Genomic DNA, 27,993 nt, shown 5'->3' with positions numbered 1-27,993 from the left:
GTAGGATGGAAAAACTTTTTTCCAACTAACACGAATAAATGAGTAGGGAGAAAAAAATTAATAATGGGACCCATATGTATTTTTGAATCAATTGGAAAAAAGATTTTCCTTCCTATCCCAAAAATAATATAATGTATTATCATGAAATATTTAGATAACACAAATTCATTTTGCACTATGTACCCGATTTTTTTAATTATTTTAATAAACTCCGGTCAAATATACGAATATGTCAAAAATTATCAATTTAGCATTTATAAACCCACGATGCCCCCCATGAAATAAAAAGTGATTGGAACCTGGACTGGGCTTCCTGTACCGTACTAGCTTTTGAACTCGTTCTGTTTCGTGTTTTTATGACCCAAAAGCAAAACACCTCTCTCTCTCTCTCTCTTCGTTTTCGTATTTCGTGTCTCTCTTCCTCCGAAGTCAGGAGTTTTCAAACCATCCAACAAAGATGGAGTACTACAACAAACTGGTTCTTGCTCCAATGGTTCGCGTTGTGAGTTTATCTTCCTTATGTCTTGTCTCTTCGTTCAACAACCGCTTTTCTCTTCTTATAAATTATTTAGTGACAAACCATAACAGAACGGTTAAATTATTAATGCTTTTTATTATTTTGTTTGGTAGGGCACTCTCCCCTTTAGATTACTAGCTGCTCAATATGGTGCAGATATCACTTACGGTGAGGAAATTATTGACCATAAGATGGTTAAGTGTGAGCGCCGAATCAATGGTACACAATTTCACTTTTTTTTTTCTTTCTTTTTTTCCTTAGTTCCTTCTTATCTCTCAATTGTACGTCTTATTAGACCATCAAAATATTGATGTGTGAGAGTGGTCATTCTTTTTAAATTTTTTTTTGGTACATCTAAGTTATTTAAACCAAAAAAAAAAGTTTTAAAGCTTAAGAATGATGCAGCAGAAATATAATTTCGTTTAAATACATAAACCCCACATAATTGAAGTAGAAAGTTTCTGGCAAAAAGGGGAAATTTTTTCATGAAGATAGTCCTGTACTCTTGTGCAGTTTATCATCACTAGAGACACTAACAAATAGAAGGACAGGAGGTCTGTCATTTCTTTTTCTTCTTGTTCTTTACTTAAACTGATATTAGATAAGTAGATAACTAATCCAAAATTAAATTCTGATGTTTTAGTTTTCATTTTTTATTTTTGTTTAATAGGATAACTGACCCTCTCTAATGTTGTATTCCTCTTTTATATTTAAGTTATAATACTTATTCGCGTAATGAAATAAAATTGTGTTGTCACTTGATAATAATTGTTAATGTTTTATTCATTTATTTATTTATATTGCGGGTAGACATCAACTGCTCAGAGTTTGATTAGAAACTTTTGAGATATCTAATCATTCATATGTCTGTTGTTTTCCCCCAACTCCCTCTTAGTTTTGCTTTTCTAAGAAACCAATTATCTTCTTGGTCAGAACTCATTGGATCCACTGATTTTGTGGAGAAGGGGACAGAAAATGTTGTGTTTAGAACCTGCGATCAAGAAAAAAATAGGGTTGTTTTTCAAATAGGCACGTCTGATGCTGTGAGGGCCCTAACTGTTGCCCAGTTAGTGTAAGTTAATTGTATCTTCGGTTTCCGTCTTTACTCTGAAGTTGATGTATTTTTTTGCTTTTACTTTTTTAAATGAAATGATTGTTTAATGTTGGTCATAGAATTTTTTATATGTTCGGTTGTCCAGTGGCATCAATCACACCATGTAGAAGCCGATAAGGCTTGGTTGTTATTATTGTTGCTGGCTCTTTATAGTTGTTTATTGATCTTACTATACATGAGAATGAAGGTGTGTTCACATATTACATTAAAAACATTGCAATCTTAGTCGTAGTTATGCTTGGCCAAAATATCTTTCCCCTCATTTACAAATACAAAAAAAAAAAAAAAAAAAAAAAATATCTTTCCCCTCTTCCAATTCCAAATATAGCACCCCAACGAAAGATTAAAACATTCTAAGATGTGAAGTATGTTATGTTTTCATTTGTGCACTAAGGTTGCGATACAAGATTGTTACATGTGGCTTTTCTAACATCCAACAAGCAATTTAGTGAAGAGGTGTTAGTTGTTTCTTTGTGTTCCTTTTCCTATGTTTTAGTTATGTTTCTTGGGGGTGGGGTGGGATTGGGTTGCAGGTGTAATGATGTTGCTGCAATCGATATTAACATGGGTTGCCCGAAGTCATTTTCTTTGAGTGGTGGGATGGGTGCTGCCCTGTTGTCCAAACCAGAACTTATTCATGATGTAAGTCTTATAATCTGCAGTTGTTCTGATTGTACTTCTACAATGTGTTTGAATTCTTCCTCTTTAAAAATCCAGATATTAACAACATTAAGGAGGAATTTAAGCACACCAGTAACATGTAAGATTCGACTTCTAAAATCACCACATGATACAGTGGAATTAGCCAGGCGAATTGAGAAAACTGGTGTATCTGCTCTTGCAGTCCATGGAAGGTAATCTCCAAATATTGTTTCTTTTTCCTGGACCTTTCTGATTACGGTGGGAACTACAATCTTGCTGTTTTGCTTTCTTTAGGCCCTCATTCTCAAATTAGTCAACAGCAACCAACAAACAAGCATTATCTTACATTGGCACCAATAGGATCTGTCACAATTCTATTGTTGATCCATGTTATAAAAAAATTCACCCAAGTTTTTCATTGTGTACAGACTACATAACAGAACCCTCCTTTATTTTCTGGACTTGGGATACTATATAATGTTTGGCAAAAAAGCCTGACATAGGTAGAGTTAACTGTTCTCAAATCAGTCAATTCAGGATAATTACTTTCCTCATTTTTTAATCCAATTGTGATGAATGAATTTTTCAAACAATTAGGATATGGAAAACAAACTATCTTCGTAATAATGATGCTGATAAGAAACCAACTCAACCTTGGAAGAGCCTTACCCCAATAGTTAGTCCATGAGGTAGGAGAGCCCAAAGTTCATATAAACCCACACTAGAATCATATGTTTCTGATGTACGATTCCAAGTTTCATACCTTGAAGTAAGATCGTAACATTCCATCACGCTCCGCAGCCTCGGCATCCACGCGGACTAGCTTTGTGGTAGTCTTTTACTAGCCCTGGGCGAACATTGCAAGGCTAGCGTTACCACCCGTGCCGCTCGATTACAACTGGGAGACATAGTGGAAGGCTCTGATACCAATTTGATAAGAACCCAACTCCAAAAGCAAGTTAAAATAACAAAACACAAGAATTTGGCCTGGAAATTCAGATTTTATTTATATATGTATTAACAGTAAATGATTACAATTGATAAAATAAACTAATCTAATTACAGAATTCAAATGACGTGAAAGAAAGGAAAATTGATAAAAGGAACAAAACAATGAGTGAAGCAATTCAAGAGGCCTCACACTGTCCCAATTCCAAAAGATATCCCAGATATTTCCATTGCTCCTCCTTTCCCCTATTTAACTACTCCAGCACCATCTACGTTGATTCCAACCCTCCTTCCAAATCTCAACTGATTTCCTCATAACAAACTAGGGAATATTCTTTGCTAACTCGGCATGCTTATGGGCAAGTGATCCACTACACCTCTTCCTACTATAAGCCTTCCCTGTTGGGTTCCTATCAAATGCATAATGTGTTAGGATAATTTTACCTTCTTCTTTTTTTTTGATAATTTATGCTATTTTTGGGATAATTGTGCTTCCTTATTCTAAGGGATTTTATCATTGTAGGAACCTTAAGTCCTTAGGATTTTATCTTATCTTTAGTAACTTATTTGTATACCTTTTTATTATGATTAGATGCCTAGTATTTAACCTAATTTCTAGTGTAAATAGGGGTTGGTGTTTTGTCTTTTGTATCATATCATAAAGACACCATATAAATCTATTATTCAAGATTTTTATTCTCTTTTCCACCTTACGTACTTAAACCCTTTAATTTCAATGTGGTATTAGAGTGGTGCCTTCCTCCATGTCTTATCTTGTCACTATTCCTCTGCTGAGTTCCCTAAAATTTGTAACTCTTTTGTTTGGTATACTCTGTTTTGACCATCCTTAATCTTCAGCAATTAATTTTTTCCTTCCCATTGGCTTACTATGACAAATTCTGGCCACTTAAACCCAATATTTTCTTCCACCGACGTCACTTTCTCTTTCCTATACCTTCGCCTGCCTCCTTTTTCTGGCAACCTTTCCTGTATATACCGTTGGCCTAGTCCCAAAGCCCCAGATACACATACACCACACAATAAGCCTTGAATGCATGCATTTCTTGCGGCATCTTCAGCATCCATCACCACCGTTTGACTCGGATTCCCCTCCTCTACACAGATATTTCCTTATCTTCTTGGATCGCACATTGTCAATGGCTTTTTGACTTACCCTGCTGTGCTTTGTTTTGGCGTCCATTATGATTTTTCAACTGTTTCTTCTCTCAACTTGACATTGTTTTTGGCTACTATTTGTATCTTTTCTAGCATAACATTGAGAGGAAAAAGGTACAATTATCACCAAAGCCAACTTATAACTCAATGCATGTGTTTAGTCTTGTCAATGATTTGTCAAGTGGTGACTTTACTCACTAATGGTCATACTAGTGGTGATTTTCTTTGCTCCGTGAATCATACAGGAGGTGATTTATCATCCCTACCGATGTCATAAATCATACTAGTGGTGATTTCTTTATTAGCTATGATTTATACTGTTAGAGACATAATATAAAAAAAACCCATTAATACAACCTCATCAAAAAGCTTAAGCTTTTGGGTTGAATTAGATCTTTACATGGTATCATAGCTTCTGTGATCAAGTGGTCATGAGTTCAATCCTCACCGCCCCCATTCTATTGAAAAAAATAATAATTAAATATTGTGGAGCTTCTTAGAACAGGTAGGCGATGCTTGATGCATTGTCCTCCCTTCAAGCCCAATGGGCTCTTGTGGTGGGGGTGTGTTAGAGAGACATTATATTAAAAAAATTATTAATGTAACCTCACCTAAAAGCTTAAGCTTTTTGGTTGAATTCATTCTTTACACATGCTACCCTCATTCTTAATTTCCATGGTTGTGATTCAAACTAGCTTTAGTTTCAATTTTTTTGCTAAATTTTGGGTCTCCTAAATTTTGTTACAGTTTTCAACTTTCAAATGTTGTTTAGAGAATTTTGGGCTTCTTGTGCTTGATTGCTTTTCATGAAATTTCCGTAATCATTTCAGCAGTACTCATCTCTTTGGTATTTATAGCATCCTTGGGTTGTTTTTCCAGCTGTGTTTTATGTAGCCTACTTCATATTTTTGTTATTTTCCTTTTTAAAGTGTTCATTTGTGACAAGCTTAAAGCTTAGTAAGCTTTAACTTGGAGGGGTACTGTCAGAATATCTACAGAGTTTCTTAGTGGAAGAGAATGATGTATACATAATAGATTAGGATAATTTATGTTATTTTAGGGATACTTGTGTATCTTATTTTTAGCAGGATCATATCTTGCTAGGAACCTTATTGGTTGGGATTTTATCTCATCTTTAGTAAATTATTTTTTTTCCTTATCTAATTAGGATTAGGAGTCTAATACTTAACCTAATTCCTAGTGTTAGAATAGGAAATATTAGATATATAGATTTGTATAGATTACCTTCCTATCTGTAAATATTTTTTTCCTATTTAGTTTTGTATTAGGTCTGGGCTTCTCACTTAAGCCCATTAGGGTCTCTATATATTGTAACTCTCTGTATTAGCTTAATACACAACATATTATTTTATATTCAAGTTGGTACCAGAGCTCTTTTGTTCTGGGGACCCTCGCTTTCGCTTAAAACTTGGTTCCGCTTTAAAACCTAAGCCCACTGCTTCAGAATCCTCTTTTATTTGTCGTGCCCATATAGGGCTGTAAGCTCCTTTGGAATAATTTCCGAACGCGTCAGCACCTCCGACAACCACCGGAACCAACGTCCAACACTGTTTAGGCCGCCGGAGAAGTTTTCTGGCGAGTTTTCTAACCAAACCACCCGCGATCAAGACCCTCTCCTCCCGGCGACCAGTTCTGTGGAGGTCCGACCACCAACGCAGCCGTCATGCGCCTCCACGCGCCGCCCGTCTCCTCTGCGCGTGGTGCTCACGCGCCACTTTCTGCCAGCGCGTGTGCACTGTTCCGGTGGAGTTTTCCGGCCGTTCTTGGACAGAAAGGCTCGCCTTCTCCTCCTCTTTCCAGATCTGTGGTTGGTTCTTTGTGGGTCTCACTTTTTGTGCGCACCTCTTCTTGATTTGCGATCAGGTTAGTTTCTACTCACTTGGTTGTACGTCCTTGTGATTTATTATAATGGCAGCATCTTCTCTTGTTCACTCGGAGATCAGTTCTCCCTCTCGTCCTGCCAAAAGTTTCCCTAATGTCATCTCCACCAATGTTGGGCTCATTACCTCTTCAAAGCTGAAGGGTTCCGTTAATTACAAGAATTGGACCACCTCTGTTCGAGTTTGGTTCTTTGGACAGGGACATAGGAACCATCTCACAACTAAATCTACTTATATTCCTATGGAAGAAAAATCTGATTGGGAAAGGATTGACAACCAGCTTCTGAGTATCCTTTGGCAATCTATTGATCCAATCGTCTTGATATTTTCTATTCTTTTCAAACCTGCAATGTAGTGTGGGAGGAAGCAAAACACCTCTATACTAATGATGTTCAGCAGCTCTATTCCATCATGTCTCAGTTTATGGATCTGCGCAAATCATCTGACACTCAGATGGAGACATATGTTGGCAAAAGTCAATCTCTGATGCAGGCATATTTGGATATGTTGTCCTACCTTACTGATGCTTCTGCATATCGGAAATAGGTGGAACCTCTCTTTATGGTCGCCACACTTTTTGGTCTTCCCGTAGAATATGATAATGTCCGGGATACTATCTTGACCAGTGGGGATCCTGATCTATCAATGACGTATCAGCGTCTTCTGAACCTTAATAAGAAATCTGCTCCTGCATCGTCTTTTGTTATTGATTCCACTGCTCTAGTTTCACGTACTGACTTTCGCGGGACCATTGGAGGTGGTCGTGGTCGTGGTAGAGGCCAGAGAGGACGTGGCCCAGGAGGACGTGGTCAATGACCTCGTTGTCATTATTGTCAGCCACTCGGTCATTATGAGGAACGTTGTTACACAAAGTATCCTCACCTGCGACCCTCTCATGTTGCTAATATAGCTCAATCAGATACTGCTTCAACTGGTACAGTCTCTCTCCTCTGAAGACAATGCAGCACTCTAGACCCTTATCAGGAAGGCCTCTCCTCAGTCTCAGCCCTCTGCTTCAGAAACTGGTAATCCCGTTGCTTTTTTTCTCATTCTACATCACTTAGTCATTGGATATTTGACTCAGGTGCTACTGATCACCTTTGTGGTAATAAGGAACTCTTTTCATCTCTTACATATTCTGATAATTTACCCTCCTTTACTCTTGTTGATGACACTAAAGCCCCTGTTCATGGGATTGGGCAAATCTGTCCAACCTCCTCATTGACCTTGACATCTGTCTATTACATTTCTGACATCCCTGATAACTTAATCTCTGTTAGTAAATTGATCAACTCTCTTAATTGTATTGTTACCTTCTCAAACCATTCTGTTTCTGTGCAGGATCCGGGTACGGGGAAGACGATTGGAGTGGGCCGTGAGTCACGGGGTCTGTTCTACCTGGTTGTGCCGAGTCCTTCAGTTGCTTGTTCTCTTACTGAATCTCCACAACTCATCCATAGTCTCCTTGGTCATCCTAGTCTTTCAAAATTGCAGAAGATGGTTCCTTTTTTATCTGGTCTTCAGACTTTAGATTGTCAGTCATGTCAGCAAGGGAAGCACATACGCTCCTCCTTTGCTAATCGAGTCAATAAACGAGCTGATGCTCCTTTTTCAATTATTCATTCAGATATTTGGGATCCAAGTCGTAGTGTGTTTGTTTTAGGGTTTCGGTATTTTGTTACCTTTATTGATGATTTTTCACGTTGTACTTGGATTTATTTAATGAAAAACCATTATGAGTTAATTTCTATTTATCAAAAATTTTCTGCTGAGATTCATACTCAATTTGGTGCTTTTATTCGTATTTTACGTAGTGATAATGCTAAGGAATATGTTTCTGTTGACTTTTCTAATTTCTTAGCCACACAGGGTACTTTACCCCAAACTTCTTGTCCTCACACTCCACAACAAAATGGAGTAGCTGAACGTAAAAATAGGCATCTCATTGAGACTGCACGGACCCTTCTTATTTACATGCATGTTTCTCTTCACTTCTGGGCCGATGCAGTCCTTGCTTCTTGTTTTCTCATCAACTGTATGCCTTCATCTGTGCATAATAATGACATTCCTTAGAACTTGTTGCTTCCAGATATTCCTCTCTATCCTCTATCCCCACATGTCTTTGGTTGTATCTGTTTTGTTCATGATCTCACTCCTGGTAAGGACAAGTTAACATCCAAAGCCTTTAAGTGTATTTTTCTTGGTTATTCTCGTCTTCAAAAGGGTTATCGTTGTTATTCTCCTGATCTTAAGCGTTACTTTGTTTCCGCTGATGTCACTTTTCTTGATCAACAACCCTTTAATTTTATCCCATCTCAATTGTCATAGGTTGATCATGTTCTTCCTGTTCCTTTTCTTGACTTGTTTTTGCCAGCTGCAAATACTTCTATTCCAGATAAGCAACCTATTGCTTCCATACCTTAGGACCGTCCATTTCTTACCTATCAGCGTCGTAAAACTGTGCCTCCTGTTGACTCGACTCTTGCTGACTCATCGCCCCTTGCGGTTGATTCTTCCCCTCCAGCTCCTTCACCAGAGGCTCTTCCCATTGCTCAAAGAAAAGGTACACTTACTACTCGTAACCCTTATCTTCTTTATATCTTTTTGAGCTATGACAGTCTTTCTCCAGCTCATTTCACCTTTGTTTCTAGTCTTTCTTCTGTTTCTATTCCTAAACCCACAGGTAAAGCACTTTCCCATCCACGGTGGCGCCAAGCGATGCTTGATGAGATGACTGCACTTCATTCCAATATCACTTGGGACCTTGTTTCTGCTCCTCCAGAGAAGTCTATAGTTGGTTGTTGCTGGGTTTTTACTGTGAAAGTTGGACCTGATGGCAATGTTGATCATCTCAAGGCACGCTTAGTTGCAAAATGTTTTACTCAAATCTTTGGCCTTGATTATAGTGACACATTCTCTTCAGTCGCTAAGATGGCGTCAGTTCGCCTGTTTCTTGCTCTTTCTGCTGTTAGTCACTGGCCACTCTTTCAACTTGACATCAAAAACGCTTTTCTTCATGGTGATTTACAAGAAGTTTACATGGAGCAACCACCTGGCTTTGTTGCTCAGGGGGAGTTTGGGAGGGTGTGCCGACTTCGTAAATCCTTATATGGTCTCAAGCAGTCTCCTCGAGCATTCTGTATTTTATAGGATCACATCTCCTGATAAGTGCATCTATTTGTTAGTCTATGTTGATGACATCATTTTCACCGAAAGTGATCAAGCTGGAATTCGTCAGTTAAAACAGTATTTATTCAGTCAATTTCAAACAAAGGACCTTGGGAAGCTGCGTTACTTCTTGGGAATTGAGGTGGCACAATCTAGACAGAGCATTTCTATTTATCAAAGGAAGTATGCATTGGATATCTTAGAAGAGACTGGTATGTTGGGGTGTAAACTAGTTGATACATCCATGGATCCTAATGTCAAGTTATTGCCCGGACAAGGGGAGCCATTATCTGATCCTGGTCGTTATTGGAGGCTAATTGGAAAGCTCAATTATCTTACTGTGACTAGGCCAGACATTTCTTTCGTTGTTAGTACGGCTAGTCAGTTCCTTGATTCCCCTTGTGATTCTCATTGGGATGCTGCTGTGAGGATCCTCCGATATATCAAAGGAGAACCAGAAAAAGGTTTGTTGTATTCGGATTAGGGAAATACAGAAATTTGTGGTTATTCAGATGTTGATTGAGCAGGATCACCCTCAGACAGGCGCTTTACTTCCGGCTATTGTGTCTTCTTTGGAGGAAACTTAGTTTCTTGGAAGAGCAAGAAACAACCTGTTGTTGCTCGCTCTAGTGCAGAAGCTGAGTATCGTGCAATGGCAATTGTTACCTGTGAGTTAATTTGGTTAAAACAGTTGATTCAGGAGCTTTATCTTTGTGAACAGAAACAACCTATGACACTCATTTGTGATAATCAAACTGCATTACATATATCCTCCAATCCTATATTTCATGAAAGAACCAAACATATAGAGATTGATTGTCACTTCATTCGAGAAAGGATTCAATCAGGAGAAATCAAAATAGCTTTTGTAACCTCTAATGATCAACTAGCGGATGTCTTCACTAAAGCTCTTAGAGGTCCTCGGGTTGAATACATTTGTAACAAAGTTTGGTGCTCACAATATATACGCACCAGCTTGAGGGGGAGTGTTAGAATAGGAAATATTAGATATATAGATTTGATATAGATTTGTATAGATTACCTTCATTTCCCCTGGAGAAAAGCTATAAGTATGGTGGAGGGTTAGACTCGCTGTTATTCCTATGTTCCAGATGGTCCTTTTTTAGTCCTTTTCCCCTTCATTTCCCCCACTTCTTCTTGTCCCTTTCTTTTTTACTTTTATTTATTTATATATACATATATTTTTATTTCATTTTATTTTATTTTATTATTTTATTTGTGTATTTTTATTTATTTATTTATTTATTTATTATTTTTTTTTACTTTTTTTCAACCGTTTTGTATCTTTCATGTGGGTTCATCTACCACCGACCCCAATTAATTTGGGATAAAGGTGTTGTTGATGTTGATGTTGATGTTGTATAGATTACCTTCCTATATGTAAATATTCTTTTCCTATTTAGTTTTGTATTAGGTCTGGGCTTCTCACTTAAGCCCATTAGGGTCTCTATATATTGTAACTATCTGTATTAACTTAATACACAACATATTATTTTATATTCAAGTCCTAGTATTATAGGGGTTTGAGCTTTCTCTTTTGTATTACATTATAATATGTAAAGAAAGAATGGCTAAACAATAACATAAGGGGGAGGGGGTGAATTGTGTTTTACTTCTTTTGCAAGAAACAATAAAAAACAAATCCCTTTTCAAGAAATCAACCAAGAATTAATTTGATTAGAAAACAAACATTCCCCAACCCTTATACATAATCAAAAGAACATGTATAACATATCAAATCGAGTTTTATGCAGCGGAAAATAAAAAGATAGGGAAAAGAGAAGAAAACATCAAGATTTATCCTAATTCACTCTCTAACCACTTGAGAGCTACATCCAGACTGATGTCGTCGATCCACTATCATCAAGCTTCCATCCGGTACTTGAAGAAATCGATTTACAAGAGGAATTTTACAAGACCTGCGATCTCCCTAGACCACGCTCAACCTGAACACCTTCAGGATCACTCCACTTGTACCAAAAACCAATTCACAATTGGAATTTTACAAGAATTATGATCAAACCTTGATCACTCTTAATCTAAGCCCCTTAGGATCACTCCAATCGTCTCAAAACCAATCACAACGTTAAACAACGTTCTAATAGCAGTAGAGGAGTCTCTCTACATTCACAATTACAAAAGATTTCAAAAGAAAATAAGAAGAGAAGAATAATATTGAGCTTTTCTCTCAAAGTTTGCAAAATAAGCCTAAATGTGTATGATTCTAGGGTGCTAAGTGTTTTAAAGTTTTTCTCTCCTACATTCTTAAAAAGAACTTTGAATAAGGACTCAAGGTATGATACTTATAGACTTTTTCTCAAAATCAAATCCTAAGGAAAAATATCTAGATTTTTGCACTAGATATTGTATCATGATTTTTAAGAAAACTTTCTAAAATATCTTTTTGAAAATAAAATCAAAATCTTCAAATTAACTTTCCAAAATTAGATAAAATCAAATCAAATCTTTCAAAAAGGAAATTAATCTCAAATTAACTTTTTCTTTTTCAAATCAAAAACTAAATCTTGAAAAAATCAAATCAAATTCTTTAAAAAAGGAAATTATTCTCAAATTAATTTTTTCTTTTTCAAATCAAAAACCAAATCTTGAAAACATCAAATCAAATCTTTCAAAAAGGAAATCAATCTCAAATTAACCTTTTCTTTTTCAAATCAAAAACCAAATCTTGAAAAAATCTATTTGGATTAAAAATAAAACTTTTAAATTTTCTTTCCTTAGTTTCCACGTGTGTCATGCATGTGATTTTCTCAATGCATAAGTTTACGGCTTCTAAATTCAACCTTGAGAGATATAGCTCAATAAACTCAATTAACATTTGTAAGACTCTAATTAACATTACAAACAATGTTACAACATACTCTTGAGTCTTCAAATTTCTTCAAATCTTAATTGTATTTAAAGTCTTTCTTCAGTTGGAAACTTTGACTTTGATGTTGACTTTGCACATTTGAGTTACTTCTTCACTTTTGCATGTTGCCTTGATCTTCTAACTTCATTTGGGACTTGTTGCATTATTGTCCCAGTTGTGCAAGCATGTTGAGCTAGTTGGTGCTTTATAATCATCAAAACTTCAATGCATTAGTCTTAGTGACCTATGGTTCAACATAATACATCATATTAAATTACTACTTACTGTCTTTATTATCTGTTTTCCTCCTCTACCTAAACCCTATAATTTCAACAGTTCTAACTGAAAAGAAGTGAAAGTGAAACAAAGGAACATAGAATTTCTTTTATTTTTTTGGGGGAGGGAGAAGGGGAAAGAAGATGGATGTATATGTTTTGTTCCTTGGAAAATGCAAACTATGTTTTGGCTATGTTTTCTATCTCTTCTCCTCCTTGACCTGGGCTGGAGTCCTGGGCAGCTAAACTGTAGGAGGGGGATGCCATTTTCTTTGACCGTCTTTTTTTAGTATTTCCCTATTTGTTGCTTTCCATAAATAGACTAGAGCCTGGTTATTAGCAAAACCATATTCTTTTAGATGGTAACTAGCACAAGATTCCCGAACCATACACTAAGTACAAAATCTAACAATTCCATGATATTACACATGCAACTTGGGGCTTATTTATCCGTTTGGAAAATTTGATGCTTAAGAAACTTAAAAAAAGTAGCACACGGCACATGCATTTACAGTCGCACACACCCCCAAAGCATCAAGAGTTAGATCACGAATATATTTATTCTTTTATCATTCTTTTGCTTTAATCTATTTACAGAAAAGTCCCAGATAGGCCCAGAGATCCTGCTAAATGGAGCGAAATTGCTGATATTGTGTCAGCATTATCGATTCCAGTTATAGCCAATGGTGATGTCTTTGAGTATGATGATATCCAACGCATTAAATCCGCTACAGGTAGCTGAAAGAATTCTTCAAGGCTTTTAACTGATTTTTCTGTTATGTTGTGTTAGAATTGTAAATACGATGCTGTGAAACAAACTTTGAATGTAGTTTATTTTTATCATAAGTTTCAGAGAGCTGAGTTGCCTTATTTGTATTTATGTTGCAAGTTGCAACCTAATCTCTCTGTCCTTGTTAATTAGTTCTCTACAAGCTGCAATATAAATACTCTGATAAGATGCAACTCGTTCTCTTGGAAAGTGATGAGATGAACCAAAGCTAGCAAACTTTGTTCCGCGATGAGATTCATTAATTGCATATTCTATGCTACCCTGAGGTCATGATAGATTCCCCTCAATTCTGCAGGAGTGATTGGGCATACCCCTAGGCTTAGCCTTCCCAACAGCTGCCTTGGAACAAGCCTCCACATCATACTATTGGTAATCTTTGCATTCCCATGTGTGTTAACTTGAACTCATCCCTCTCAGGGAATGCTTCAAGTGATATTTAGTCCTCCTTATGACAGCACTTTGGCAATTTAGACTAGAGATTGAGAGTGATTTCGTACTATGGAAATATAGACATTCTTCTATTCCTAAACTATATATTAAATGTGGGAAACAAAAGACTATAATTACTAAATGTGAGAACCAAAATTTCTATAATAACTCCCAAGTCAGTTCTTAGAAGCTTTAGAAAATCCAAGGCTACAAAAGTAACACTAAAGAGCTTGAACTAAATTTTGTAGGATTCTTGCTGATCATCCTCCTACCGTTATGCATAAGAAATCAAGCAATCTTATAATTTTTTTCGCAGAAGAGGGGAGAGGGAAGGGAAAGAGGGGTGGCAGCGGGGTGTCAACACTAAGTGTGTATCATGTGGCTTACCAACCCTTATCAGGCTGCTTACTAGATGTCACTCATGGACCCAAAAAAACTTACAAGGCTAGTCGAATTAAGATTCAATGAATTAGGATGAATAAGCATTTGGATGTCATATAAAGCCTTGAGTGAAGGAAGTTATTATCTTTTATTGCAGTTGATGGGAATTTATATTTGATCTTGATGATTACTTTTGTATTAAATATGCAATAACATTCATACTTTTTATGATGATAGACTAGCTATTAGTTTTTCATTTAGTTTCTAATTGACGCTGGTTTGGCATAAGGTGCCTCGTCAGTGATGGTTGCCAGAGGGGCACTCTGGAATGCTTCAATATTTTCGCCTGAAGGCAAAGTTTCTTATGAAGTTGTGAAGAGAGAATATATTAGGAAGGTAATATTTTTTTTCATTTTTCTACATTAACTACAACACCTACTTATGACCTTTTATTCTTTACCTTGAGATGAGTAATATTCTTATGAATATGCAGTTTCTAAACCCAGACAGACTTGTTATTCTTTCAATGTGATACTTCCAATTTGATGGTACCCACAAGTTCTAAACAGAAATTGAACGAAATGGTAAAAGATGGACTGAATTCAAAGACTTATATTAATATTGCAGAAATATCGGAACACTTCATCAGTGTCTCTTACAAACAAAATGCCCTATTTAACAATGGACTTAGCCGAATTACAATAGAAAATTAACATAAGATGCAAATAAGAAATAACAAGAAAAATAACCCCTTCATCCAATTACAGAGACAATGACCCAGCCTCAGCAATAGGACTCTCCATTCTTCATTCATGTAATTGCCTGCCTCTCTCCAACGAACTCTCCTTGCTTTTATTCGCTTCACACCTCTCTTCACGCTGCACGTTCTCCACTTCCTCTTGCCCATTCATAGCTTTCCACGTGGCATTGATATTAACTAACTTCTCTTCAATTCCCCTTAGTGCCTTGCTCTGGTGACTTCCCCTTTCTCTTTGGGCTTGGGCTTTCCCTCTCTTTCATACACTATTCTATAAGGTTCCATGGCTATGAGCCCATCACAATTTAGATGAATGGTTTTACATATTCTCATATTGGTTGGGGGCGTTGGGCTTGTGGATGTCGTGGTACTACCTGCTAAATGTTACTGTTTTTTCTACATGTGATTTCAGTGCATCTTGTGGGATAATGATTTGAAAAGCACCAAGCAGACATTAAAGGAAATGATAATGCATTATTCTTGCCTAGAGTTCCCTGAAGGGAAGGCCGTGATCAAATCAGAGTCCTTGGCAGATCTAGCGTAAGTTTATTTTTCTTTATTGCTTACCTTCATGCTCACAATACATGTTGTGTGTTGACTATAAATTTATACGATTTGTATTAGGAGGGAAAGGATATTCCGATAGAATTTACTTAGTGATTAGACAATTAGGAGGTGATTAGTTAGTTGAGAGGATAGGCAGTTAGCAGTTGTTAGCTTCCCTAATATATAACGGAATGTGTTTTTAGTTAGAAGTAGCTTGGACAAAATTGATTAGGCTAAGAGTGCTCAGTGAGTGCCCCTTGGCAAGAGAAGTGTCTCTTGTGCATTCATAGGTTTTTCTCTTAGCAGTTGTTAGCTTTTCTTGGATTATGCATGAACTGGCTGACAATACTAACTACATAAGCTAGATCAGATCTAGTATGAGCCAAATATATTAATCGCCCCTCTAGTTGTTGATATTGTTCTTTATCAACTGGAGGACTCTCTTCTTCATTGCCCATTTGTGATTTTGCTCAATGGGAGTGCTAGAGGGTTTACACCCAAGTTTTCTTACCTCTTTAAGAAGATCAAGGACATACTTCCTCTAATTGATAAAAATTTCTTCTTTTGAACGAGTTACCTCTATCCCTAGGGAATATTTTAATCTCCCAAGGTTCTTAATCTCAAATTCAGAGGCTAGTGGTTCTTGTAAGACACATTTCTCCATTATATCATCCCTTGTTATAATTATGTCATCAACATACACAAGGAGGACAATGAGTTTACCATCTTATGAATGTTTAAAAAAGAGTGTGTGATCTCCTTGACTCTGTTTATATCCTAAGGCCGTCATAACCTTAGTAAATCTCTCAAATCAGGCACAAGAGGATTGCTTCAGCCCATACAAAGTCTTTCTTAGCCTACGAACTTTATTTTCTCCATCTGTAGAGTCAAATCTTGGTGGGATTTCCATGTAGACCTCCTCTTCTAACTCACCATTGAGGAAAACATTCTTCAAATCAAATTAATTTATGTACCAATTGTAATATGCAGCAAGGGATAATAAGGCTATTACTTTGTTCATTTTTGCAACTGGAGTAAAAGTTTCTTCTTAATCAATACCATAGATCTGAGTGTAACCCTTGACTACTAATCAAGCCTTATATCTCTCAAAAGTACCATCAGAATTATGCACCCATCTACACCCCATTGCCTTCCTTCCCCCAGGTCTATTTACAACTTTTCATGTTTTATTTTTCTCCAAGGCATTCATTTCATCTTGCATGGCTTGGACCCAATTACCATTTTTCAATGCTTCGTGCACTAATTTTGGTATTGAGATGAAATCTAGTGCTGAAATAAAGCTTTTATAATACACAAAAAGGTTATTAGAAGAGACAAAATGAGAGATAGGATGTTGAGTACAAGATCTTTTTCTTTTTCTTAAGGCAATGGGTAAGTCATCAGAGTCAACAATGGGTAAGTCATAAGAGTCAATAATATTAGGCTCAGAAACAGGAGATTTAGGATTTACTAGTAGTTCAGATGATTGAGGTTGCTGGTGGGGCAGATTGGGTTGTTTTCTTCTCTGATATACCAACTGAGGTGTAGCAGGACTCGCAGCCTTCCGTTCCTCATAAACTAAGTAATGTTGCGTATTTGCAGAATCTGGAGTGTCAGAAACACGAAGAGATACAAGTAATTATAAAGAAGACTCAGACTCAAAAAGAAAGAGACATCAGAACTACTACTCTCCCCTTAAGATAAGGATCGGGGTAAAAGGACTCAGATTCATGAAAGGTAACTTCCATAGATACAAAGAATTTTTGGGGAGGACGATGATAGCATTTGTAGTGTTTCTTATCGGGGCATAGCCAAGGAAGATACACTTAAGAGCCTAAGGGTCCAACTTACTCTGATGTTGTTTATGAATATGGAACACATCCAAACACTCAGGGTTGAAGACTTTGCATAATGGGAATAGAAGGAAAGAAAGAAGTCATGGAGTGAATAGGACTTATATGATCAAGGATTCGAGATGGTAAGCAATTGATTAAATAGGCTGCAGTAAGAATGTCATCTCCCCAATAACAATTGGGTACATTTGTCTAAAAGAGTAATGCCTGAGTGATTTCAAGAATATGATGATTCTTTCACTCACCAACCCCATTTTGCTGAGGGGTGTCGACACGTGTGAGTTCATGAATCATTCCCTTGTCCCTTATAAATTGGGAAAGACACTAGTTGACATAATTCGTACCATTGTCCGATCTCAATCTTTTAATATTTTTATTAAATTGGATTCAATCATATTATAAAATTGAATAAATAACTGAAGAACTTCAGACTTGTCATGCATAAAAAATATCCAAGTTACTCGAGTACAATCATCAATAAAGGAAACAAACCACCTGAAACATTAGGGACCTTAGAAAGGCCCTAAACATAAGAATGAATAAGATCAAAAGGTTCAAAAAAAATTATTGTAATAGAAGGAAAAGTTACATGATTGTGTTTTGTAAACTCGCAAACATCACAATGAAATGACTCAACAGACTTAGATAAAAATAAGGATGGAAACAAAGACTTAAGCAGACTAAAAGGAGGATGTCCCAGGCGTTTGTGGTAAAGCCAAATCAGAGAATCAAAAGTAGACTGGAAGCAAGTCATCAATGTGTGATCCTGAACACAATTTGCAGCAAAGTCGGGAACAAGATAGTACAACCTACCTTGCTCCTTAGCACCCCCAATCGTTTTTCCTGTGGTGAGCTCCTGAAAAATACAGTGAGTAGGGAAGAAAGTTACAGAACAATTTAATTCTTTAGTAATTTTATGGATAGAAAGGATTGGTGGAGAGTTGGGGAACATGAAGAGCATTTTTGAAATGCAGGGAAGGTTGTATGTGTATGTTACGAGAACCCGTAATTGATGTGTGAGAGCCATCAATGATGGCTATAGTATGGGTGCCAATAATGGGGTGATAAAAAAGAAAAGACTCAGTGCAACAAGTCATATGATCAGTAGCACCAGAATTCACAATCCATGAATTTTTAAAATCAGTACAGGAGACAAGAAAAGAATGAGAGTTGGTAGTCATACCAGTCATAGCCAAGGCACAAGTACCAAATGAGTTACTCAGAGAATCAAGCATAGTCCTAATCCGCTCCAACTCGTCTTGGGGAATAGTAGTGAATTCCGAAGACGCAGGTTGGACATCACTGGTAGTAGTCACATTAGAGGAGGTCAAATGAGCTTGGCCACGAGGAGACGCCCTCCCCATCTTCTCCAGAACCTATTGCTTCCCATGGAGGCAAAAGCATAGGTCCCTAATATGACGACCTTGTTTACAATAGGAGTATCAACGATCATCTTTCTTGGTCTTAGAGGAAGAACCATCAGTAGGCTTGCTAGAGGAACCTCCTTGAAAAGAACCTTCTTTCTTTGTCGAGATCATAGCAGACCCATCAATGTTTCTAGAATCAGCAGATGGTGATGGCGATAGTAGTGGTGGCATCGTGGTGATGGCAGTAGCATCGATGATTGTGGTGATGGTGGTGACAGTGGTGATGGTGGTAATAATGGTGGTGGTGGGGGTGGTACGGCGATGGTGGCAGTGGTCGTGTTGGGATGGTGGTGATGATGGTAGCAATGGAGAGTAATTGAGAGAGATAAGTGTTTCTCATTTTGTACTTGGAAACAAAAAAGCTGAAATTTTTTTATTCTTTTTTCTGTTCCCGAGCACAAAAATTAAACCGGTTCATCCCGGGAACAAAAAATTAAACCGATTTTATCAAACGAGTTTTCTATCCATTTTTGCTCCCGGGAGCAGAAATTAAAAAAGAATTGATTCCAGAAAGGTTGTTATGCACACCCTAACAAAGCAATGCACCAATGAAGAAAAAAAAATGTTGCTTGTGTTGGTAAAGGTGCAAGAAGTTGATAGAAAAGGATATTAGGAGGGAAAGGATACAATTTGTATTAGGAGGGAAAGGATATTCCCTCTGATAGAATATTCCCGGTGTCTAGGGAATTAGGAGGATAGGCAGTTAGAAGTTGTTAGCTTCCCTAACTAGGGGATGTGCTTTTGGTTAGAAGTAGCTTTTGACATATATTGGATTAGGCTAAGAGTGCTCAGTTGAAGGGGAGTGCCCCTTGGCAAGAGAAGTGTCTCTTGTGTGTTCATAGGTTTTTTCTCATCAATAAACAGGTCATTTTCATTCATTCCCCATTTTTCTTTCATTCTTCCTTACTATTTTGCAAGTATCAAGCTCTAAAGAATCCAGAGCCGTAACACAAACAATCTTTTATTGTTCATGTAAAGAACCTTGGGATACACCACCCCAAAAGCTAGCTCAAAGGGTGAGAGTGCCCAAGGTCTTATAAACTCCACATAAGTTGCACATACAACCAATGTGGGACTATATATCTCAACACGCCCCCTCACACGAGAACCCATTGGGCTAGAAGCGTGGATAATGCAACAGGCCCAGCCTACCTGTGCGAAGAAAGAAATTCCACAATAGAAAGTGGGGGGTGGCGAGGCTCTGATACCATGTAAAGAACCTTGGGATACACCACCCCAAAAGCTAGCTCAAAGGGTGGGAGTGCCCAAGGTCTTATAAACTCCACATTAGTTGGAACCAACAACCAATGTGGGACTATATATCTCAACACGCTCCCTCACACGATAGCCCAGTGGGCTTGAAGAGTGGACAATGCAACAAGCCCAGCCTACCTGTGCTAAGAAACGCCACAAGAGAAAGTGGGAGGCGGCGAGGCTTTGATACCATGTTAAGAACCTTGAGGTCACCACCCCAAAAGAAACTGAGCTGACCAGGACATCAACATCAAGATCCCTCTCAGACATTTCATTTAACAGTTGGTGAGCAGCCGTGGTTTCCCCTTGACTATGCTACAAGCTTATTACAAGAAAGACCAAGTAACATAACATCAAAATAAATCTCCTAAATGAGAAACCAAAAAACAACAATGTGCTAAAAATGGCGTCGAAATGAACATCAACATGGAAGATGCCGGAATGATCATCGCCAAAGACAATTGTGCTGGAATGACCATCAGCAACATGGACGGTGCTCCCCCTCAAGAGGAACTTCTAAACAATGCCGGAATTATCATCGGCAAAGACAATTGTGCTGGAATGACCATCAGCAACATGGACAGTGCTCCCCCTCAAGAGGAACTTCTAAACAGTGCCGGAATTATCATCGACAAAGACAATTGTGCTGGAATGACCATCAGCAACATGGACAGTGCTCTCCCTCAAGAGGAACTTCGGTGTCGGAATTAACATCAGCGGAGACAACATCAGCAACTTGGACAGTGCTCCCCCTCAAGATGGATGATGAATAGTATAAATACTCCATCTTGGGAAGAAAGAAGATTAAAGAAAAACAAAGCTTCGCGGAATCGGAAAAGTCGCCGGAGACGGCGGTGGGTCGTCGGAAAAGTCGTAGGAGACGGTGGTGGATCGCCGAAAAAGTCGCCGGAAAGCCATCGGAAAAGTCACCGGAAAAGTCGCCGGAGACGGCTATCAACGGTGGACGACGCGGTCAACGACAACGGTGGTCACCCAACAACTTCCCAAGGATCATTCTTTTCTGATGTGACAGATCAGTCTAAGCTGCAGTCACAGAGCATACTAAGAAAAACCCGAAAAAGAAATAGCAATGGGAATCCTTCAAGGAGGGTGATATCTCTCTATAACCATATTGAAATTATGGAAAATAGAACTAAGTTAAACGGATTAAGATTCCTCTTGTTAGGCTCTGGATACCATGTTGCATCTCATAGATACAAGAGGAAATGATAGTAATCCTTGTTGTATTAAACTACACAACATTGGTGCTATTATATAGCAAACCAATTGAAGAATACAAAGAGACACACTCAATGTGGGACTTCTACACTATTAACACTAACACTCTTAACACTCCCCCTCAAGCTGTAGCATATAGATCATATGCTACAAGCTTGATACATAAATAATACTCCCATTAGGAACCAAAAACAACAATGCTACATCAACGAAATGAAATGACTAAGTACAACAAATCAACTGGAATGACCATCAGTGTGAAGAGCTGATAAAGAGACAGTGCTGGAATGGACATCAGAGCATGGACAGTGCTCCCCCTCAAGAGGAACTTCGGTGTCGGAATTAACATCAGTGGAGACACCACCACCATTGGTTGTTGAGATATATAGTCCCACATTGGTTGTATGTGCAACTTATGTGGAGTTTATAAGACCTTGGGCACTCCCACCCTTTGAGCTAGCTTTTGGGGTGGTGTATCCCAAGGTTCTTTACATGGTATCAGAGCCTCGCCGTCCCCCACTTTCTCTTGTGGCATTTCTTAGCACAGGTAGGCTGGGCCTGTTGCATTGTCCACTCTTCAAGCCCAATGGGCTCTCGTGTAAGGGGGCGTGTTGAGATATATAAATGTGCAGTTTATAAGGTCTTGAGCACTCCCACCCTTTGAGCTAGCTTTTGGGGTGGTGTATCCCAAGGTTCTTTACAGTTCAATAGTCACATGTTTGTTGACTCAAATCGCTTTTCAGTGACTTGAAACTCTGTCATTTCCAATCAAATAAATAAAAAGAATAAAGGGCACCAGGTTCCTTTGTAAGTTGTAACGGAAAAAACAATGATAATAAAGCGTCAATGTGTCATTACTTATTTCATTTGTGTTTGCTTCCTTTTTCACTAGCGAGATACTTGAGCTTGAGTTTGATTTGAGTTTGTTGTTGCTTATTATAGAGGGAGAATTGGGTTCAATTCTACTTGGAAGTGAGTAAAACCTTCTTATGTTTTGATAATAAATGTTAATTGATCAGGTTGAAACTTGCAACCATCTACACAGTATGTTATTTTTTTTTATTTTTTTAATATATATATATATATATATATATATATATATATATATATATATAATGTACACTTTGATGGTTCAGAGAACTCTACGGGCAGGAACAGTACTACCAGTTAATAAAAGCGGATAGATACCTTTGACGATATGAATAATGTTATTTTGGAGCATAAAAATTCTGGGTTAAGACATGGCTGCACTGGTTTAGGATTACGGCGAGCTCCCAGCTTAGTAAGCACTTACAAGAAACTTACTCAAAAACCACCAATTTGAGATTCCTGAGATCGAACTCAAAGTCACATGTTTGTCATGGGTCGAGCAAACTGGATTTGCTAATCCCTCAATGCATGGATATAGATGGTGTTAGAGGCTTTTTTCATGAATTATAATATCTTTTGTAGGCAATTTTTTCCTAGTAATATATGAACAAAAGTGTGATTGACTGATTCTGTATCCAACCTCTGATGATTTGTTTCTGTAGATAGTTTTACTACCCATATATTCTCCTTTTATCTTTTGGTCAACACTCAGGTATGTTTGGATGGGCTTTTAAAAAAAAGAACTTTTTATGAGTTATTTTTAAAAAAAAAAAAATTAAAAGTTAAAGTTATTTTGTATTTGGATGTAATATTTAAAAAGTATTTTAAAGTAAAAATATCATTTGGATCTTAAAATAAAAAGATACTTTTAAATATAAAATGATTGTTGTGTCCTTAAAAAGAAGAAGAAAAAGTTCCCTTTTTTCCCAAAATATCCCCCCTCCCTTGTCACCTTAATTTTTCCTTCTTATTCTTCAAAACACTTTGTTGCCGTCACAGTGTCTAATACTCGGCTGTCCACTATCAGTGTCCTTGTCCACGGTTGTCGTTGTGCCATTAGCACCTGTCGCACGTTCGCCCTTGTTGTGTCGCCAGCACCTCCACTTGACATTGCTACACTCGCCTGTTTGCCGTCGTCCATCGCCGCTACTGTTTGTTGTTCGATGCATTGCTTGTTTGTTGTCCGACGTGTTTGCATGTTTGCTTCCTGCTGAACACCGTATTCGTATAGTATGGTGTGCGCATTTGTAGTGATAGTCTAACCGCCCACTTGTATTCAATGCAACCCACAGTAGAGTGTCGAAGGAGAATGATGAAAATCGTAACATTAGAAGTGCTCTGAACTTCATATGGAAACCAAGTCGAAGGAACGATGGGTAAAACTGGTCAAGAGAGTTTTGGAGTTGCTTTTGGCTTCTGATTTTTTCAAAAGCCAAAAAAATTTACTTTTCAAAAAAGCAAGATTTTGACTTTTTTTGTTGACTTCTCCCTTTCTTAAAAGCTCACATTCAAACAGCAGAAAAATTTCAAAAGCACTTTTTTTTAATAAAAAAAAAAAGCAGCTTTTAGAGTGGAAGAAACCCATCTAAACAAGCACTTAATATAACTATCTATTTTGTACCAAGTTTTTTTTAAAAAAAAAAAAAAAAAAAAAAAAACTAATAAAGCATTTCAAAATAAACTTTCAAAAGTGCAGGTTGATCAAAGTTCTTCCTTCTAATTTTCCATAAAACATAAACTCAACCTGCTAGTCTCAAATTACATAACCATTTATTGTATCAATTATTTTGATAAAAAGAAAAAATAATTTTCCCCTTACAAATAATTAGGTTCGGCATATTTGTCCTACAACTCAAAAAACATGATAATTTATGTTAAAATTTGACAAAATATTACACAAGAGGGCTAAAATGCATACTTTCAAAACTTTAGGAATTGTGTTGAACATTTTTAAAGTTTATGGATCAAAGTAAATATGACCCTAAGTTATATGAGACAAATCGAATTTTTTCCTAAATTAATTTTATTATATTATATTGCTTGATTAATTTAGACTATTCTTTCAAAAATAAGATAAATTCTACATATTGTTTGCACCTTTAGAAGATTAGGAATAAAAATAAACTGATCTTAGAATAATTAATAAACATATAATAAAATATTTCAAAATAAGCATGTGAGTAGTTACCCTTCATCAATTATAAGGGTACCTAGATCCTTACCCCCGCTTACAAGATTCTAACATGGATCCCAAACATATATATAATATTTTTTTTATACATATATATAATATTTTAACAAAGCAACTTTTGATTCAAATCAATTCATTTCTAATGATAAATAAAATTTTAAATCCCATTATTTTAAACCAAATATTTCATATTAAAATTATATTCAATATTTATAAAATAATTATAAATGTCACAAATCATAAATGTGATGTTACTATATAAATATTTTAAAATGCATAAATTTAATCAATCACATCATAAAAAATTGTTTTCCCATGTATATGTTACTAAACAATAATGATACAATAAAACTTGAAAGATAATAATAAGAATAAAATACATCATCATAATTATTATCCACTAAGTCGTGAAGAACCATCTAAAGCACTTTAGGGTAAGCAAATGAGTTTTAGCCAAATCTGAGCATTAATAAATATTTTAACAATGCCTTATAAATTATTCAAGGATAACTAAATAAATCTAATAGGTGGCAAGGAGATTTATGCTCTAAGCTCAAAATAAATCTACCCAAAACATATCTATGTTATAGATTTTCTCATATGTTTGGATAATAGGTTAACCTCTAAGAGCTTAAAAATTGAATTATTAAGGAGTGGGTTGCACCTTTTTTCTCCTTAGACTTTCCTTAACTTCAAAAATCACCCCTAAAATATAACTGGAAGAGAGAAATGGTTAGGGCTTAAAATTTAATCAAACTTTCAAAATGATACTTGAAGTTTGGTAGTTGATCCAGATAAAATATGATAGGCCCATCAAAGGCCCAAATATATAAAGACAAGGCCCAAAACCCTTAAAGACCAGTATATGGTGCGATGGTCCACATCACGCACAAAGCAAGGCGCAATGACACCATCGCGCACGAAACCGCCCTCTTACATGCTATAACACCTCACAATTTTAAATCAAGTAATTAAAATATTAAGTGAGCAATCAAGTGATGGATTAGTGAAAATCCAAAAGATTAGGCCAAAATACAAAGAAAGGGCAAAACGGTAATTAGCCAACACGCAACCCTAGGAAGATAAAATTGAGTACAAGGTCTCAGATGGTAAAAATAACCCTGGAAATGGGTTCAGAACGAAAAATTGAGTGGACAGGCAAGTTTCAGAAAAATCAGTGAATAGTGTTTTTCGCGGGTAAAAATACCGCGGTACGATTGCACCGTAAAACGTGCTGATTGAGTTTTGAGCTCTAGGTTTCAAATATGAGTTAAAAATGGTCTAATGAGTTAGGAAATATGATTTCTTATAATATTCGATGAAATTAAGACAATTTGGGGAAGCGTGCCAATGGCGCGCATAATAGCTTAAAACAGTGTTTTCTCCGAACGAATGGAGGACTCTTAATTCATCTGATCAAGCCTATTTAAAGGGGAATAGTTAATGTTAAAAATTTGAGTTTCTAAATAGGTTGTGAATTTACGGACGTTCAGTGGAATCGAAGGAAAATTTGGATTAGTTTTAAATCGCGTGAGGTGGCAGTGGGACCCACCCCACTTAAGTGACTTAAGCCACATGTGCTTGGCACTATTCATGCATCACTTTCCTCCCTCTTCTTGCTCAAACCCGCAGCCACCATAGCCCTTCCCCTCCAAGATTTCATTTCACCATAACTTAGCCATTTCTTCACCAAATCCATTGATTCTTGTCTTGAAATTTGATGGAAATGGTCTTCTAAATCCATTGGTGGTACTCCCAAGCCTTGAAAGCCACTAGATTTTGAGAAAAACCCTCCCCAAAGCTGCGGCCCTTTCCTTTAGATTTGTGAAAATGGTGTTGATTGATGCTCCAATGGTGGAGTATGTTTAGGAGGAGCCTTGTGCCAAGCTTTTGGGTGAGTTTCCTTGTGTTCCAATGGTTTAATTTTGTGGTTGAATTTATGAACCCTAAAGAGGGCTTGTTGGATTGATGTGTTTAGAGAGCTCAATTGGAAAATGTTTGTACATGAATGTGTCTTAGAATGATGTGTAGTAGCCATAAATGCAATAAAAATTATTGATGAAAAATGTGAATTTTTAACTTAGAAAATTTTGAGGTTGTCATGACTTTGAGTTTTGAAAATGTGTTAGGATTGGATTGATGAGTTGTTGTATGATTGTATGTTGATATAATAGGATTGTATGAGGTGTGGAATGATTAAAGTTTTATGGAAATTCCTTGGAATGCCATAGGGTAAAATTCGATTCTTTGAGGAAAGATTGAGGAATTGATGTTGAAAAATGATTTGGATGATGATTTGTGTAGTTATATGGTGCTTAGATGGGTTGTGTTGTGCTTGGAGAGTGTTTGAAACAATGGAAAAAAATGAATTGTGTTAGAGACCTAAATGAGCCCAGAATGAAATATTTCGCAAAACGATGCGTAAATGTCGGAAAACGGAAAAACGACGATTGAACTAGCCTCTAAACAACCTAAGGGAGTGTTATAAAATGAGAAAGAAAATTTAAGAAAATAAATCTCAAATTTACACCTACATGGCCGAACCTCCAAGGGGAAAAGGGGTGATTTGGCGATTTTCGCGTTTTGATGTAATTCGACGCGAAAATGACGAACCGGCACTTGAACTGGCCTATTGACGACCTAATGAGACGTAACAAAATGAGAAAGAAAATTTAGAAAAATAAATCTCACATTTACACTACAATGGCCGAACCATCAAGGGAGGATGGGGAGGATTTTTGTGTTTTTGCGTTTTGATACTATTTGACGAGTACTGATGGATGTACGTTATTGTATAGGTTGCCGTACGTCGACCTGAATCCCGAATCTTGAATCAGTGAATTGCCCTTGGTCCGGGACGAAGTGGATTGAGGTAAGAAATTGGTTCATTGCATGTGTAATTATAAATTAACATGTATGGGTTGAACTGAGAGTGATTGGGAATGTCCTCTGTGTAGGCATTCCGCTGTGTACCGAGTTGAGGGATAAGCTGCTGCGGAGCTTGTGGAAACGCAAATTAAGGTAACCTCTTGGTACTGGGGCTTGTTCCCCTTTTCTGTTCCACCTTGCCAGTTGATGGCAACGGTAGGAAGTGTGTATGAATAGTATAGAACACATGAGCATGCATGCATTATTGCTATGGGTACTGCAGTACCGAGTCTCTGGCCAGTAGACAGTTTTATTAGCCTTCGGGCATTTTCGGACTTCCGCTGGATAGGTCTCCAGGAGGGAGTTCCAGTTGACTGCGGTCATGGTGTGTGATCCGGGTAGGAGCACACTAGGAATGTCTTTGGCGTTTTGGTTGGTTTGGGCATCATGGTTGTGGTTTCTGTGAACACACCTTGGATGATACCCATAGGCTTATATATGCCGAGGGCGTACGTGGAATTGGGGTTACCATCCCGTATCGTCGTATTTTGTTTTCTTTATATTCCCCCTTCTCTAAATCCTATGCTATATCCCGTTTTCAAAATGGTTGTTGTATTCTATTGATATGCATCGAAGTGAACCATTGGGTGGAGTTTTCTCCAGAACCTCTTGGTTACTGAGATATATTCGTATATCTCACCCCGTCTCGGGGCATTTATTTCAGGAGGTAGCAGTGGAGCAGGAGCCTCGGGCAAGA

At 37.2% G+C, this 27,993-nt stretch overlaps 1 protein-coding gene across 9 annotated transcripts; it reads left to right on the top strand.

Moving 5' to 3' along the window:
* The first annotated feature begins 366 nt into the window (after positions 1–366).
* Positions 367–27,993, top strand: LOC133304987 (uncharacterized). 9 transcript variants are annotated; one of them, XM_061505081.1, is made up of 10 exons: positions 367–502; positions 631–736; positions 1,451–1,589; positions 2,165–2,273; positions 2,349–2,485; positions 13,229–13,365; positions 14,521–14,627; positions 15,401–15,528; positions 22,250–22,279; positions 22,444–22,849. In XM_061505081.1, exons 1-10 carry the CDS (start codon positions 458–460, stop codon positions 22,499–22,501), a joined length of 996 nt encoding a protein of 331 aa, XP_061361065.1. In that variant the 5' UTR covers positions 367–457; the 3' UTR covers positions 22,502–22,849. The 9 variants fall into 9 exon arrangements, with proteins under 9 accessions (XP_061361065.1, XP_061361067.1, XP_061361071.1 ...); XM_061505083.1 differs by lacking the exon at positions 14,521–14,627 and adding an exon at positions 13,717–13,790; XM_061505087.1 differs by lacking the exons at positions 22,250–22,279; positions 22,444–22,849 and adding an exon at positions 27,961–27,993.

This window comes from Gastrolobium bilobum, unplaced genomic scaffold, assembly GCF_033153095.1.
Source record: "Gastrolobium bilobum isolate Gb01-03AN ecotype WA unplaced genomic scaffold, APGP_CSIRO_Gbil_v1 utg15086, whole genome shotgun sequence".
Lineage (NCBI taxonomy): Eukaryota > Viridiplantae > Streptophyta > Magnoliopsida > Fabales > Fabaceae > Gastrolobium > Gastrolobium bilobum.
Note: the sequence above shows the minus strand (reverse complement) of the source record. Positions and strands in the feature narration are given on the sequence as shown.